This window comes from Haemaphysalis longicornis, unplaced genomic scaffold (assembly GCF_048455015.1).
Source record: "Haemaphysalis longicornis isolate Haplotype H1 unplaced genomic scaffold, Haemaphysalis longicornis Haplotype H1 scaffold_33, whole genome shotgun sequence".
NCBI classification, from domain to species: domain Eukaryota; kingdom Metazoa; phylum Arthropoda; class Arachnida; order Ixodida; family Ixodidae; genus Haemaphysalis; species Haemaphysalis longicornis.
The window spans coordinates 158,167-173,577 of NW_027526346.1; the positions used below are offsets into that span (position 1 = coordinate 158,167).

The 15,411-nt window shown below is 45.8% G+C and overlaps 1 protein-coding gene across 1 annotated transcript in view; it reads right to left on the reverse strand.

Annotated features, from left to right (window-relative positions):
* The window catches only part of LOC144177860 (uncharacterized), a 55,176-nt gene that overhangs the window by 32,640 nt on the left and 7,125 nt on the right, over positions 1-15,411 (reverse strand). The window contains exons 3-5 of the mRNA XM_077705440.1: positions 11,153-11,357; positions 9,202-9,355; positions 722-843 (exon numbers count right to left, since the gene is read on the reverse strand). Of these exons, the coding sequence (XP_077561566.1) occupies positions 722-843; positions 9,202-9,355; positions 11,153-11,357 (481 nt within the window). The remainder of the gene's footprint in view (positions 1-721; positions 844-9,201; positions 9,356-11,152; positions 11,358-15,411) is intronic.

The window sequence follows — 15,411 nt, forward strand, 5'->3', positions numbered from 1 at the left end:
AATTGCAGAGCTATTGTCTTGAACAGAGAAGCGCGCTGCAGTTTTGTTTTCGTCAATATACAGTTTTGGTTTCACGTGCGTAGACGCTCCACGTACTAAGAATTTTCCCCGGCGGCCAGTGCGCAGACTCAGAACGCAAAGGGCCTACGTGAACCTCAAGGACGTAGGTGAGACTTACTTTGCGGTATTCTAGTTCCCTGTAGTTGCGGCGTCCACGTTGCTTCCGTACGTAGAGTTGACCAACATGGCGACACCCTGCCCTCCCGATGCGGAGCGAAAAGAGCCTCGTCTGTAATCCGTCGGTGCGTTATCGTGTTTAAGCTCCTGATTTCGCCTTCACTTTGCCAATTCTCACCCTCACCTATAAAGTTTAAATCGTTAAACAGCTATTGTTTCTCAGATGCACAGCCATTTTGCAGCTGTCAAGCCTGACGAAGTAGCGTTTGTCGTTGTCATAGCAACGGGCTCTCGAGATCACGAGTGGCTACAGCAGTATTTGGGTCTGCTAGTAGCTGGCTAGCTGGCGCTAGGAGTAACGCGTGGCTATGGGCGGAGAGCGCGTGCATCCAAACGACCAGCGGGGAGTGCGTTGCGTACGTGTAACTAAAACGGTTTCGAACTACATGCGAGTGGGCCACGTGTACTTTTCACGTTAGCTTACGTGAACTCTGTACGCACGTGAAACTAAAACTGTCTAATATGACCAGACTGATGCACTTACTCAACCGCCCTTTTGAACAGATCCTTGTACGTATTCCAGGCACTTGGATCGCTATAGTCATGCAGGCCCATTGCTAGGATGGTCTTGCCACCTTGGTGATTGGCTTGAATGCCTTTCATTACCTGCATTGGAAAACGAAGTGTGTGAGGTCCAAAAACTCCGTGACTGTTGTAAAATGCGCACAAAATGTGATGACTGTCTTTAGTTGACAGGTGTGCGAAGCTTCAGGGTGGACGAATAAAACTCTTCAATCCTTTCTTTGAATAAAACTCTTCAATCATTCCTTCTTTCTCTTCATTTTCTCTCCTCCCAATTGCCCTCTTCCTCTTTTAGGTCACATGACTAATGGGTTAGCCATGTTGAGTAATTAGTCATCCAATTATTTCCAACAATTCAACCAGTAGCCGGCACATCCACCATTGACATTTGTCTGAGTGGGGTGAAACAGTGCAAAATGGTAGCTTTCACCTGGCCGGAGAACAACTATATACTTTTATCTATTATCTTTTCATGCCCGATACACTGACCGACCGACCGACAGACCGACCGACTGACTGATTCACCAATGCTCCGCCGAAACGGCGGGACTTGGAGCCTTGACAGTTCTAGAGTTCGTTTATTTCACGGCGCAAAGACTCAATACAGCAGAATTTTCAGAAATGTCACCCCTAACAGAGGAAGAGGCAAACTTTGTATTTTCGCATGTTTTTGATTATCTCTCTAACGCGGGCAGACATCGAAGCCCCTTTGGGCATATATATGAAGAGTAAAAATCTCTCGAATCCAGTCAGCGTTTAGCCTACACAACACTGATGGTCCGATTCTGCATTGTATACAGAACAAATTGTTTCTGTTTTCGTATATATGTTGCACTGATTGACACATTCAAGTGGTTTTTGTTGATAAATGACTTATACGAAGTCACAAAACCATTTTTAATGATTGCGACCTTCAGCGCCACTACAAGGGCGATAAGGATTTTTTTTTAAATTACACCCCTGACTGGTCTAAAAGGCCCAACACGTGATGTCAACACCCATCCAAACTGCTGGTTCAAAAGAGTTCTAATTTAAGTAGTACATTCCCGTTATGGTGTAGGAGTTCAATATTGCTACTTTTTACCAGAAGTACATGCCGGGGAGAGTTAAAACGGCTAAAATGTTTTCTTAGACAATTTCCTTTTTATCTGAGGTCCGTTGGGATATCGAGCACGTATTGAGGAGGTGGACAATGGGTGCGGATGCGTAAAAACTCCTTTACGGGATTTTTTATACAGGAACATATTTGATGACAATCAGTATTACCGTGAATGATGGCGAAGAAACGTGGCGTACTAGCGCCCCAAAAGAAAACTTAACCTCTACGAGCCCCCGAAAGAACCATACTGCTTCGGTATACTAGAACGAGCATATAGGATACTGAAAAAAAAAAAACGGCCGTGGAAGGTATCCGCTATAAAAACGTTTCCGCAGATTTTTGATGGTGATTGTATGAATGCGTGAGAATGTTCTCCTCTTCGCTCAAGTAGTTATTCCTTGAGCAGTTTGCAAGCGGGCGTTTCTCGAGCGTCCCTCGTACAAGCTGCACACCGAGCCTAGCGCCCGAACCATCTAAGTGAGGTCACGTTTGCCGGTTTTATCAGCGGCTTTTGCTGCCTCTCGCTCATATTCTGGTCCCCCGGTGTTGGCGTTTCGTCTCCATCATTTGCATTCCTTTCTCTTCCGCCGCAATGTCATTGATGCGGACAGGATTCCAGAGGCAGCTGGCATACCGTGCTTCGGTTTGTCATCTCGCTGGTAACGTCGCTACTCAGTGGAGAGACGTGATATGTTTGCCTGTACGCCCCAATTATTGCATTCTTCTGCAACCATACCAACTAGCTCGACGTTCGTTACTGCCGCAATATTGCTCTAGGCGCAGGGAAAATCGGCCGGCCGGCTATGTTATGTTGTGGGCCCCCGGGGTAGCAGATAGGTAACCAAAGGCAGCCTTTGAGGTGTAAAAGGCCAATCACCGTTATTAGGAAGGAGATAGGAACGTTCTGCCTGATGAATTCGGATTCTTAGAGTGCAAGATATGACAGTTGAATGTCTATGGGAGAGGCTTTCGTTATGGAGTGGAAACAATACTCTCCTCCTCCTCGTGCTGCTGCTGCTGCTGCTGATAATGAAGCATGGTTTCCTTGCTTAAAGATGTACTGACACAAAATAACAAATACGACATAACTTCGGAGATAGAATGGTTTCAACAAACATACACCATCTGCAAAATATCAGTGACAAATACAGTATAGAACATATTTAAAATCAATTCTGAGATGAGCGAAACGCAACCGTGAAGCCAGTGGAGGAACTCGCGCAGTAGACATTCCTTGGATGTGGAGTAAATAAACATCCAAACACATCACGAGTTTCTGTTGGCTGCTTCTGCACTGCCGGCGTTTCTCGCCGGCTCGCCACTCCTATCGCAGATCGGAACTTTTGCTCTCGAGCAACGAATGATCCGATCGTTGGCGGCGGAGGCGCCGGGATTTCGTTGGCTCATCCGGTAGCTGGCCACGACCTAAGTTCTGCAGCGATTTCCAGGCCCTCTATCTTATTCTTTTTATTACACTGGATGCGAAAACGCACCGGGGACACGATAAGTATACTGAGCGAGGCGTATGGTCGCCAGGCAGGCGGCGGCCACTGCTGCGACGTGGGTCACGCCGGCGCAGGTAGCTTGAGCGATAGCTTGTTACCGCCGCGTGAAATGGGACTCAAGTCTCAAAAAAGGCAGCACATATGAGAAAGTAGTTAATGATGCCATGGCGACTTGCATTATAAATCGTCATCTGCACCCCTTACTAGAATGGAAATCGAATTGCCACCCCAGTGTTAAACCTAACACATCTGTAGGCAGACCTGTGGGCAGACATGCCGGCTGCTCCCAGCGCGCGTCTCCCCACCCACTGACCTAGAGCTCCTTGCCAGAGCAAAAGCTACTGACCGCAACTAGGGATTAAAGGAGTACTGACACCAAATTTGGACGCCTAAAAATAATATAATTTGCTTCGGTAGTTTGCACAGATGCCTCACAGAAATGTTTGCAGCGATCCGAGGCCGGAATCACATCTAAAACCGATTTTGATTGTCCCAGCCGCGAGCTTCCACAAATCACCAGCACTAGCGAAACCGCTTTCGGCGTGACGAAACATCGGCCTGCGTATCTGGCCAGTTCAGGGTGACGTCATATAGTCGTTTTTGGAACCGGGAACGATATCCTGCGCTGTTGTTGTTGGTGGTATTCGTTTGGGAAGGGGACGTGGGCGTAGCTGTGTGAGCAATGCTTGTAAACTTTGCGTGTTTGGCGTCTTTGCTCTTCAATTCGTGGCCGGCGCATGGTGTTCCCTTGCACTAGTGCCGAAAACTGCGCGGTGCCGCGGTGCGCGTCGCCGAGCTCAGCCAATTTGTGCTATGGCAAGCTCGCGGAATGCGAAGTACTGCTCGTGGAGGCCTGTCCGAGAAAATCGACGACGACGCCAAGATGCATTATTTTCCATACGACGACATGCAGCGCTAAACGTGGACTGCGTTCGTGCGCGGCGGCGGCCGCAAGAACTGTCGCTCAAGCCAGCGGGCTCGGCGTTGCTCTGGTCAGCTTGGGTGTTGGGAACTACAGGCTTAGTATTGTGGCGACTATTTCATCGCTGGTATCTGTACAACTGCGAATGGCCATCCCTTACACAACTTTTCACCACACTATCATCCCGTTTTTCGCATATGGAGCTTTATTTTGGCGATAATTTCCGTTTCAGCGATCGGTGACCAAGATATCTGCCGTGGCCTGTTTTGATTCTAGCGCGCAGGTCTCGTCATCTTTCGGCCGCTCGCCGCACCGCGGTGCCGGCAGTGCTCGGTCGGAGCGCCGAACCTCCGCTTCCGGTCAGCGTAGGCTTACTATCGCGGCAAATATCTGAACGCCGCTTTAAAATTCAGCGCTGATAGCAACCCCTACCACAATTTTTCAACACACTAACATCATATTTATCGCACGTGGAACTTCTTTTTCGCGATCACATTGATTAGAAGAGTGGCGACAAGCTCTTGCTATAACGGTCTACGCCGGTTCGAGCCGCAGTGATATTAAAAAAAACGGACGACGGCGAAGACATCGCCGGCCTAATCGCCTGGCCAAATAAAGTTGTTATGTCTGTCGGGTGGCAGCGACTCATCCGAGTATGACGATTCAGACGACATGTCGACTGCGCGGGCGAGTCGCGGACCACTTGCAATCGTAGGAGACGATGCGGCGAACGTCCCTGACGTCACGGGTGAGACCGTGACGTAAGGCTGGCCCGCTTGCAGGCTGGCCTTCGAACGGCCATTTGCCCGCGCGGCAACCAAATTTGAAACTGGTTGCAATAAACGTGCTATAATTCATTCTATGCTAGCGGCTTACGGCTTTCGGTTCGATTTTCGTAATTACTGGGCCAATAGGTATTCTTTGTAGCATAAAAACTTAAAGCGAGAAATTTCGTGTCAGTACTCCTTTAACATTATCTGGCGCGCCTTCCCCACCTCAGGGACACTCGCTGGGACTGAGACGCACCAGACAATAAAATTTTTCTTTCTTAACCTCTCTCCCCATCCACTGCTTCTACTGTCGCGGGTCGTTCTCTAGCCGCGGCCGCAATTTGCACTCGCGGCGCCTGCACCACGTTCATGTTCACATGTTAATTAAGCGGATGACAACATCAGTACGTAGGGGCATTAGCAGAAACTGCCGCCGACGGGCAATCCAGAGCGCTACATCAGTTGTGCTCTGCGATATCGGTCCGACAGTCATGTGGGCAGCTTTGCTTACACCAAATCCAGCCGTTACCGGCACCCACTGAAACCGAAACTGCGACTGGCCGCTTTAAAATCGTCTTTATTTAAATGCCCGTCGCCCGCTCGAGCAAAGAAGATTTCTACACGTGATAAATAGGTCAATTGCTACTTATCGCAAAAAAAAAAACACAAGAGGCAAAATTTTTGTGTCAGTGCCTTTTAAAATCCTGTGGCGGTAATTGCATTACGCCATGTCTCCAGGTTCAGCCTGCCACTGTTTCCAGGTGTACTGCTTATTAGCTAACCTCCTATCAGTGTAGTCACCGTTTTAGGGCCCGTCCCTCTAAGGGGGAACTCCGTAAGCACATTTACGATAACAGCATCTATCACAGGGATCAGCTTCTCACAGTGTACCGCATTCAGAGGGTTATTTTGCGGCTGCCGATTGATCAGATATTTTTCTAAATACCCTGTAATGTTTCATGTACTACTTAGTGTTTATTACGTTTTCACGGAGGCATTGTTGAGGTTATTATATACTTTGGTCTTCGGGCTGAAAGCAGTTTTTTTGAACATTTGGGTAGAATTCGTGAACAGACGTGTTATGCACGCTGTAAATCGGGTGGCTGAGGCTCCTGTCAGGCGTCGTCCGCCTTTATTCTCAGGCTCCCCTTGGTTTTGCGAAGAAATAAAAATCAGAAAAAAATCAGAATTAGGGCAATATGCATTTAGTGACGTCGCGCGTAATTTATTCTCAAAGGCTGCTCCCCTGATAACCATCTGAGGTATGCTGAATAGTTATTTCGTTGTGGTAAGTGTTCAGCGCGTCCTTTAAAAAAAATTAGCCGCGATTATTTGCTCACTCCACTGCGTATGTCGTCTGCCATCCCGGCCCGCTAAACGTCCGCATTTTTTTATTGTCGAAGCCTCTTAAAGGGACACTGAAGTGATATGTAAACATTGCGGGATTACTAGCGCAAATTGTAGTCCGGAGTCCCCAGGCCATGTTTCGACCACTCTAGGCGCGTTTACGCGATTTTATTTAGTAGAAAAACTAATTCGAAAACGCTGTCCTCCTCTCTTTACGCTCGCCCATTTTCTGTGGCGTTTTCGTGTGACGTCAGGAGGGGATGAGCTGGCAATTGGCTGCGCCACGGCTGCGCTACTGCACGGCTCCCCGGCCGACAGAGCCAGTCGGCCCAGCGTTTCGTCCGCCGGCCGCCGGCGGGTCGTCGCAATCAAGGAGGTTAAAAAAAATTGCTTGGTCGCAATTCGTTCGCTTAGTTGAAACGAAGCCAGGACACGTTTGTGAATGGAAGAATGTGCCTTTCTTTACTTGGTTTGTTTGTACACTGTATCTAGCTCCAAGTCAAGGTCGCTTCACACAAGCGCTGCACAAGCGCACATGCGACGCTTCGCTGACTGGTACGCCAGTAGGAAAATATAAGGCCTCTTGAAGGCGGGAGAAGAGTCAGCGAAGTCAATATAGGTACTAAGGAAATAAAATCAACTGATATTTTTACCGTACAGCGTAAAACTAGGGCGCGAGAAGCACTTTTTTGCGCTGGGCGAACAAGCACAGCGGTCAGCAGCACGACTACGCATCTGCGAACGCTTTTCCGTCTACGAAATGCAATTGCTAGACGTGAGCTACTGTGGAAACTCGGGCGACGCTTACTGCACGATCGCAGTACAACAAATAGTCACCTAAGCGGCTTGAAATGCCAAAACTAAATAAAAGTGTAAACCGGTTGTATAATATATACCCTATATTAGCAAGGCATTCGCGTCCCGCTCCGTAGCCTAGCGGACTGAGGTGCTAGGAATTCTCCGCAAATATTTTGCGAGTCACGAGTTCGAATCCCCGCGGGTACGTGCTTTTTTTTTTTTGTAAGTTAACTTTTTTGTTTTCCGCCGATGTTTTCTATATTGAGTTCACCTTTTTTGGGGCCGCAACGTTCATGGCTACACGAACTAGTTCACAAAACGCGCGCAGGCTGGCACTGGCGCGCTAGCGAGTTCTCATTGGCGTGCTGTTGCCATAAGCACCGACTGCTTGCAGGCAGTGGGCACAGGCCAGAATGAACAGACCCTTGGCCTGGTGCGAACACGCTTTTTACGATACAGGCATGAGGGAGGCAAGCTCCAAATATGGGGGAAAAGCGCATGACATTTGGGCGTCTGCGGGTACGCGGAGGGCGTTCATGCACTGCGTGAATGCTACTGAATGCTACGACTACAAGCCGTCCTGGGAGGCTTATCTTGTGCATTTTACAGCCGAGAACATGGCAGAAGCGCGGTACGAGGATTACTGAGATATTGAGAATGCCCATCCAACAACGCCATTGGTTATGTTTTACAGAACCGAAACCGAAACCGAAACTTGTTTGATTGCTAACCTTGGGCATCGTCCAATCACGGCGCCCCTGCTCCCAACGTCACAGCCTTAGTTGGTGCGGCCGCCGCAAACCGCGCATGGTAGTTTTTGTTCTTTCGCGCTTTGTAAAATAATTACCGATTTGTCAACCGGATAAACGATGAAAAGTGTGCTAATTTGAGCCAGTCTACGCAGTGCAAGCAAAAACGGGAGCTTGACAAATTCACTTCAGTGTCCCTTTAAGCGCTCGGGCTGTCTGCTTCTCCTGTCGTCGTCGTCGTTTCATGTAGTCATGGTACTAAAACACCGGGACACTCCTTTTGAAACGCCTCGCGGTAGAACGTTTCATTTCCAAGGTCGCAAACGCCAACTAAAAGAACACACCGGGACAGTCGTTTTACATCGCGTCGTGCTGGAAGGCTTCGTGTTTTAAGACTTACAGAAAAGCTGTATACCTCTACCCCCTAACAGTTTCATCTCCGTGGGCGAAAGCGCCGAGGCTCCAAGAATACACTTTAAAACTGCAGGTTTCGCCCCTTCCCAGGTTTCACGTTACGGTTTCACCTCCGTGGGAAAAACACCAAGGCGCCAAAAATGCGCTTATACAGTGCATGCTTCGCTTCCCCCTAGGTTTCACCTTGATGTAAATGAACCGGGATTTTTCCGACCGCTTTATAAAAGCGATGGTTATTTCACAATTATGAATGTTTTTCCCGCCTCCTCCTCTCGGTTTTCCTCCCTACGCTAAACATGGCGAGGTTCCCACAATTCAATTTAGTTTCACCGAGTTCCGCTGCTCGGGCGCCATGAACGTTCCGTTATTTACGGACTTCTTTGAATGCCGCCATGAGGTCAGGGCTTGGGCGCCACCGCTTTTTTGATTACTTGGCAAAACATTGTTTTCAACCCGTAGTATTTGATTTGCAGTGGAGAAAATCAAGCAGCCATGTAATTTTAATAAAGAATATTTAAATACCACATGTTTTACGTTCTGGCTCAAATAGGACAAATGTCTTCTTTTTGCTGAACAATGGTAACAAATATGGGGTATGTTTCTAGATTTAGTGGGTTGGAAACGTTTTGCCTATGCAAAGTTGTCGTTCTGTAATTATTTATCGCTGAACCATCTTGTTTGTAGTGGGACAGACACGGACAGACACACCAAATTTTCGTAGCTAGTATCCCAAGATAGACTGTAGTCATTAAACATTATAAAGGGGCATGAAGCAGTCAATTCATATGCGCTCTTTAGCCAATGCGTCGAGGTGGTTGTGTCATGCCGCCGCACTCACTCCTAGCAGGGTTTGAGCTTTTTGCAGCAGTCCAGCCAGTCCCGAGTGATGGGCGATGACGTTTAGCAGCCCGTAATGCGCCACTTTCTGCTCGGCGAGTTTGCCGAGTTCTTCAACGACTGCGTCTTGTCCTAAAGCGTCCGGGGAGACATAGCTGAAAAGTATGTCACCACAAGGACAATGATAGTGAGCAAGTATTAGGCGCTCTTCAACTTAAATGGCGAGAGAAGAGCATTGTTTCACTCACAATGAGTATGCATTCACAGCGAAGAACGTAATCGGCAAACGTGGAACGTTATGAAATAGCTAAACAGAAAGAATGCGACTATCGCATATTTCTGAAATATTTCGAGTGAAAAATATTCTGGGAAGATTACACAGTGCAGATAACATTTTTAATGTTAGCTGTATCAATAGAACAAGAAAATGCTGAATAACACCCTGCACAGCGTACCGGACGTAGCGTCCTCGTTGGGGTAAAAAGCTCACAATTGTTCCTCAGCTACGACATTGAGGCGTGGTTGGGTCTTCATTCTCTGCCTGTCAGCCGTGAAGGGAGACCAACACTGACAGGTAAGGGAAAGGAGCCTCCTTTACGGAAGGATGATGATGTAGTGCCACTATAGCGTGCGACTGCAGCTCAGACGATCGGAACCAAATCAGATCCGTGTCGTGTAGAAGGCGGGTCTATTATATGATAGACGACATAGATGGGATCCATTGCTGACAATTATTTCCTTAACCTCACCTGCTGTCTCGGTTGTTAAAAAATTAGGCTTTCACTTATGTGCTTAAATAATTAACTACTGGGAGGCCGGTGGGCCTATAATTCTTAACGTCTTTGGTATTTCCTTTTTTGGAATCAGAATTTTGTTGGCGTTTTTTTATCATTTTATGGCCAATTTTAGGGCCTTCTTATGGCTTCTGAAAATGGTGAGGTAAGCTTTTCCAGTACATTGTCTCCTCCTTTCTTTAAAACGTGAAAGGCTATGCCGTAGTTTACGGCAATTTTACCGATTCTCATGCCTTTGGGGGCCTTTCCTTCTTCTTAAGTTACTAGTAGGACCTAGCAAGATAAGCTTGTACGCTCAGTAGTTTTCCCTGGTCTACTATCGCTGGCGTATAGCCTGGTGTAGAATAGTTGTGCGACTTTTATTACCTCCTCCATGCTGATCGTAACGTTGCCCTGCAGGTCTGAGTGCGCGCATTGTCTTTTCCCACGGCTAGCTTCTTGTTAGTTGCTTTGAGGCTTCGTTCTATTTCCCGCATTGCCTCACCCACTTCCATGTTCTATGCAGAAATGTCATTCCTTTTACTTCTTTTAATTTTTACAGATCGGCTAATTCATTATGATCCGCCCTACTCCACAGGTTCAAGTTCTTACGTTTCGCGATTAGTTGGTTCGTTTTCTGAGGTAAGTTATGAGTGTTTCCTACATACTGCTACTGCTGCATCTTCTGCTCATTCAGTGATTGCCGTTGTTAGACTGATTTTTCATGCGTACACTATCTTCGTCCTGCCCGTTTAAAAACGCGAGTCAGTTTTGAATGGTTATTAGAAATTATTCTTGCCTAGCTCGCACACACTGCATGCCGGGCTTTCTACTTTTCGCAAGTTTCCTTGTCTTTCAAGATTAAGCCTTACTTTTTGTTCAAAAACCGTGAGAAAAATGACAAAAATAGTGAGATTAAATGACGAGTGGTGGTGTCCCAAGGTATCAGAGTGGATACGAGCAGATGGGAGTAGAAGAAGGGGAAGGGCAGTATTTCCATAGAAGGATGAAACAAGGAAATTCAGTAGCAAACAATGGACGCGAGGAGTTCAAGACTAAAGCGGTTGGAAGGTAACGAGAGAGCTGCCTTCGTCCTGGAGTGGATCTGAGTAGGCTCTGCAAATGATGATTTCAAAAGATCCTTCACAGAAAAACTGACTGCAAAAGACGTTTACTCACTGTATGTCGAAAGCGATTCCTCCGGCAGTATTAGACATTGACTTCAACATTTTCTGGAACATCAGCCAGCCCTTGTCTTGCCATGCTGTCGTTAATTTGCCGTCCACGGTGAGTTCGGTGTAGTAGAGGTAGTCGCAGAGTCCGTCGCCTGGGTACATACTCTGCAGGACTGCGTCGGCTCCCACGGTGCAGATGAGCTCTTTGTCTGTGATACGAAGGGTGAGTTAAGGGTGTCCTTTCTATGGCCGCTGGAACACATCACACCAGCGTTTAAAGACGCGATGAAGACAAATACAGCTTAGTTCAATTTGATAGACTGGCCTTTGGTATTTCACTCAGCTATATTGGGTCCACAAGACTTGTTTTTAGAAGAAAAAAAACACGCGAAATAACGAAATACTTTCAAAATGCGCATTACAGCGATCAATTGCTCGCTAGAATAACGGAACTGGATAAACCCAAAAATTAGGAATATAACTCCAGGTTGAATGTACCTAAATACTCTTGTTTCCCAACAATGTTAACCATTGCAACGCACTAAACATTGCAATATTCTCACATTCTAATTTCGTAATAGCCATTGAAACAACATTTTGAGTTGATAAATTAACCCATTTGTTATATTCAACAAATGTTATATATTTGTTATATTCAACGTGTACTAATTAGTTTGGTTGCTCGTTATTTTACGTTATGTATTACTCCTTTGTTATAATTATGGATTATCTACGTTCTTTCCAGTGTTGTGCTGTAATTCTTTAGATTTCTGTTGTATGCTGCCATGTGTAATTGTTGTTTGGTTATAATTTGTCGTTTTTCTATTTTTTATACTGTAGCCCCCCTACAACAATGCCCAATGGGCGATGTAGGTACTTGTAGTAAATAAATAAATAAATAAATAAATAAATAAATAAATAAATAAACAAACATACAAAGAGATAAATAAATAATAAATAAAAATAATTAAAAATAAAATAAATGAAACCAAATAAATAAATAAATAAATAAATAAATAAATAGTTACTGTGCGTTAGACTCTAAGAGACACTATCGAACAGAACAAAAGGCTCCGCTACAACTACCCAGTCATTGGTACCAAGTGGCAGCTTGGTTCAGCGGCCGCAAAACGCGCAAACAAGATTCTTCGATATCATGATGTCACCGGAAAGTGGCTTGGAATTCAGCGCTGCTTCATGTTTTCTTTTGCAACTATATTTTTCAGGAATGTCGCACAAAATTTGCATGCGTGGCGTTAGTGCGGACCAGTGTCATTAGTAAACCAAAGTTTTATCTTGTCTTCATGTCCCATTTAATCGAGGAGTAACAAAGCAAATGAACTCTTGGGAGGACGACATTCTTTGAACTCATCAAAGTAAGGCCAGGCTCCTGTCTCTGTCATCAGTATTTTCAGGTCTAGCTCTACCCTACAACTCTGCAATTGGCTAATGGATGCTCGAGCACGTAATCAAAGCTTTTTGAAACTTGTAATGAGAGAGAAGACGCTGGACGGGGCAATCTGCCCACCGTCAACTCATGCACTAAGCCTGAAATCCCTGAATACGTTGCCGCGTCTTGTTGCCAGCCTGTGCCCAGACCTTATAGATTAGAAATCAGCCCCATCGCGGTCGCCCTTGTGGCGTGTCTTCTCGGTCCAACGCAAAATGCATTGGGCTGGGGGCCCCTAGGTAGCCGCCTCCTCACATTGTAAATAAACTACAGACAGTCTTTAGAATGCAATGTAGATGTGAATTGCGGTGGTGTTGATGGCCAATTGTCGAAGGTCTTTTGAAAGAGACTTTATCAGCCATTTATTCCCCCCATTCGTTTCATTTGATCCCTCGCGGCTTGCACCATATCTGGTTTCAAAAGCGGTAGGCGCTTTCGCGATTACCTGTCAACCCCCTTTGGACGCATATTTCTGCAAATTTATGTCTAGCTGGTCGTCGAGCGAGGAGCGACAAGTTATGATAATGTTTTCCTTTTTCGCAGTGTGTGCTATTGTACTTATTTGTGCGTTAGAAAGGGAAGGCGAAATACTCACATGGGGTTGGTCTCGGCTCCTCTGTTGTGGCTTTGGTGGATGTTTCGGGAAAAAGCAAAGAAGAAGAGTTAAGTCACTTTGGACTGCTTTTGATCATCATCATCATCATTTACGCCCTCTCCAGGGCGAAGGCCTCTCCCCGGATCTAGAATTATCCCCGTCTGTGATAACGGCGACCAATTTATTCCCGCAAACTCCTTGATATCATCTGTTCATCGAACTTTCTACCGCATCTCTGCCATGCTTAACTACTCTAAGGATCCACTTTGTTAGATTAATACTGTTACCCTTAATTACCAATGGTTATCTTGCCTTTGAATTAGACGCCCTGCCCACACCCATTTATTCTTCTTAATTTATACCAATACGTCCTTAACGCGCATTTGCTCACACTCCCGATCCGCTATTTTCTTGTCCCTTAGTTTTACACCTATATTTTTGCGTTCCATTGCTGGTTAAGTCGCACTCAATTTAAGTTGAAGCCTTTTAGTGAGCCCTCGAATTTCTGCCGCGTAGTTGAGTACCGATAAGGAGCAACTGAAATACACTTTTTTCTTCTGCGACAATGGTAGATCGTCGAGCGAGGAGCGACAAGTCATAGTAATGTTCCTCTTTTTCGCAGAGTGTGCTATTGTGTTTATTTGTGCTTTAGAAACAGAAGGCGAAATACTCACGCGGGTTTTCGTCCGGTATTGCTGTGGTGGTTTTTTTGGTAGCTGTTTCGGCAAAGCAAAGAAGAAGAGTAAGTCAATTTGTCCTGCTTTTGATAATCATTATCATCATCATCGATGCCCTCTGCGGGGAAAATGCCTCTACCACAGATCGACAATTATCCCCGTCTGTGATAACTGCTACCAATTTATCCCCGCACACTTCTTGATCTCACCTGTCTATTGAACTTTCTACCGCATCTCTGCCATGCTTAACTACTCTAAGGATCCACTTTGTTAGCCTTAATACTGTTACCCCTAATTACCAATGGTTATCTTGCCTTCGCATTAGACGCCCTGCCCACACCTATTTAGTCTTCTCAATTTATACTAGTACGTCCTTAACACGCATTTGTTCTCTTTCCCAGTCCGCTCTCTTTTTGTCCCTTAATGTTGCACCTATCATCTTCCGTTCCATTGCTCGCTACGTCACCCTCAATTTAAGTTGAACCCTTTCAGTTATCCTTCAAACTTCTGCCCTGTATTTGAGGAGCGGTAAAGTGCAATTGACATACAATTTCTTCTTCTGGGACAATCGTAGATTCAATTCATAATCCGGGAATTCCCGCCGAATGCACTCGACCCCATTCTTATCCTAGTTATCTCTGCTTCATATTTGGGATCCGGGGTCACTAATTGGCGTAAGGAGATATATTCGCTTACCACTTCCACTTCTTCGCCACCTAATTCAAACCGCTGTGCTCCCCCGAGGTTATTGAGCATTACTTTAGTTTTCTGTATAATAATTTTCAGGCCCACAATTCTAGTCTGCTTGTCCAGTGCGGTAATCATGCTTTGCAATTCATCGCCCCAGTTACTTAGCAAGGTAACGCCATCAGCAGATCTGAGGTTACTGAGGTATTCCTTATGAAATCGAGAGCATGACGGAATACCGCCTGGCCGGGAGGGTACATTACGAACAAAAAAGAGGCGCCGACCAGTCTAAACAAAATGTACTGACGTTTCGGCTTCCAGCACAGAAGCCTTGTGCACAATAAATGCATCACAGGAAGTGGGTCGTTTAAGTGGGCTTGAGTAATCGCTGCAAAGAGCGTGCATAGATCGGGTTTAGATTTCGGTCGTTACGATTATGTTAGATGTGGTCTGAATGATTAGTGATTCCAGATGTAGCCGCGATGCTGTCATGTTTTCTGTTGCGACGATTCTTGCATAGGAATGAAAAAATAGGAAGGAAAAAATAACAGTGCATCAACGGTGCAACGGCCTCAATCTGCACAGAAATGCATAATTGGAGGGAAGTAACTCGTTTACACGCTATAATAGTGAAAACGCCGATGATTGCTTGAACAAAATTTTGATGACTAAAAGAATACGAAGAAAAAAAAAAGATTCCAGAAGTCGTGTACGGTACACATTTGACGAATTCAGAAATGTGCATCTTAAACATCTCCTCCAAAGAACAAAATCTAAACTAATAAAGCCATAAAAAGAACGTTGGATGTACTATTAAAAATAGGAGGAAAAGAGCCAACTTTGTAACGCCCTGC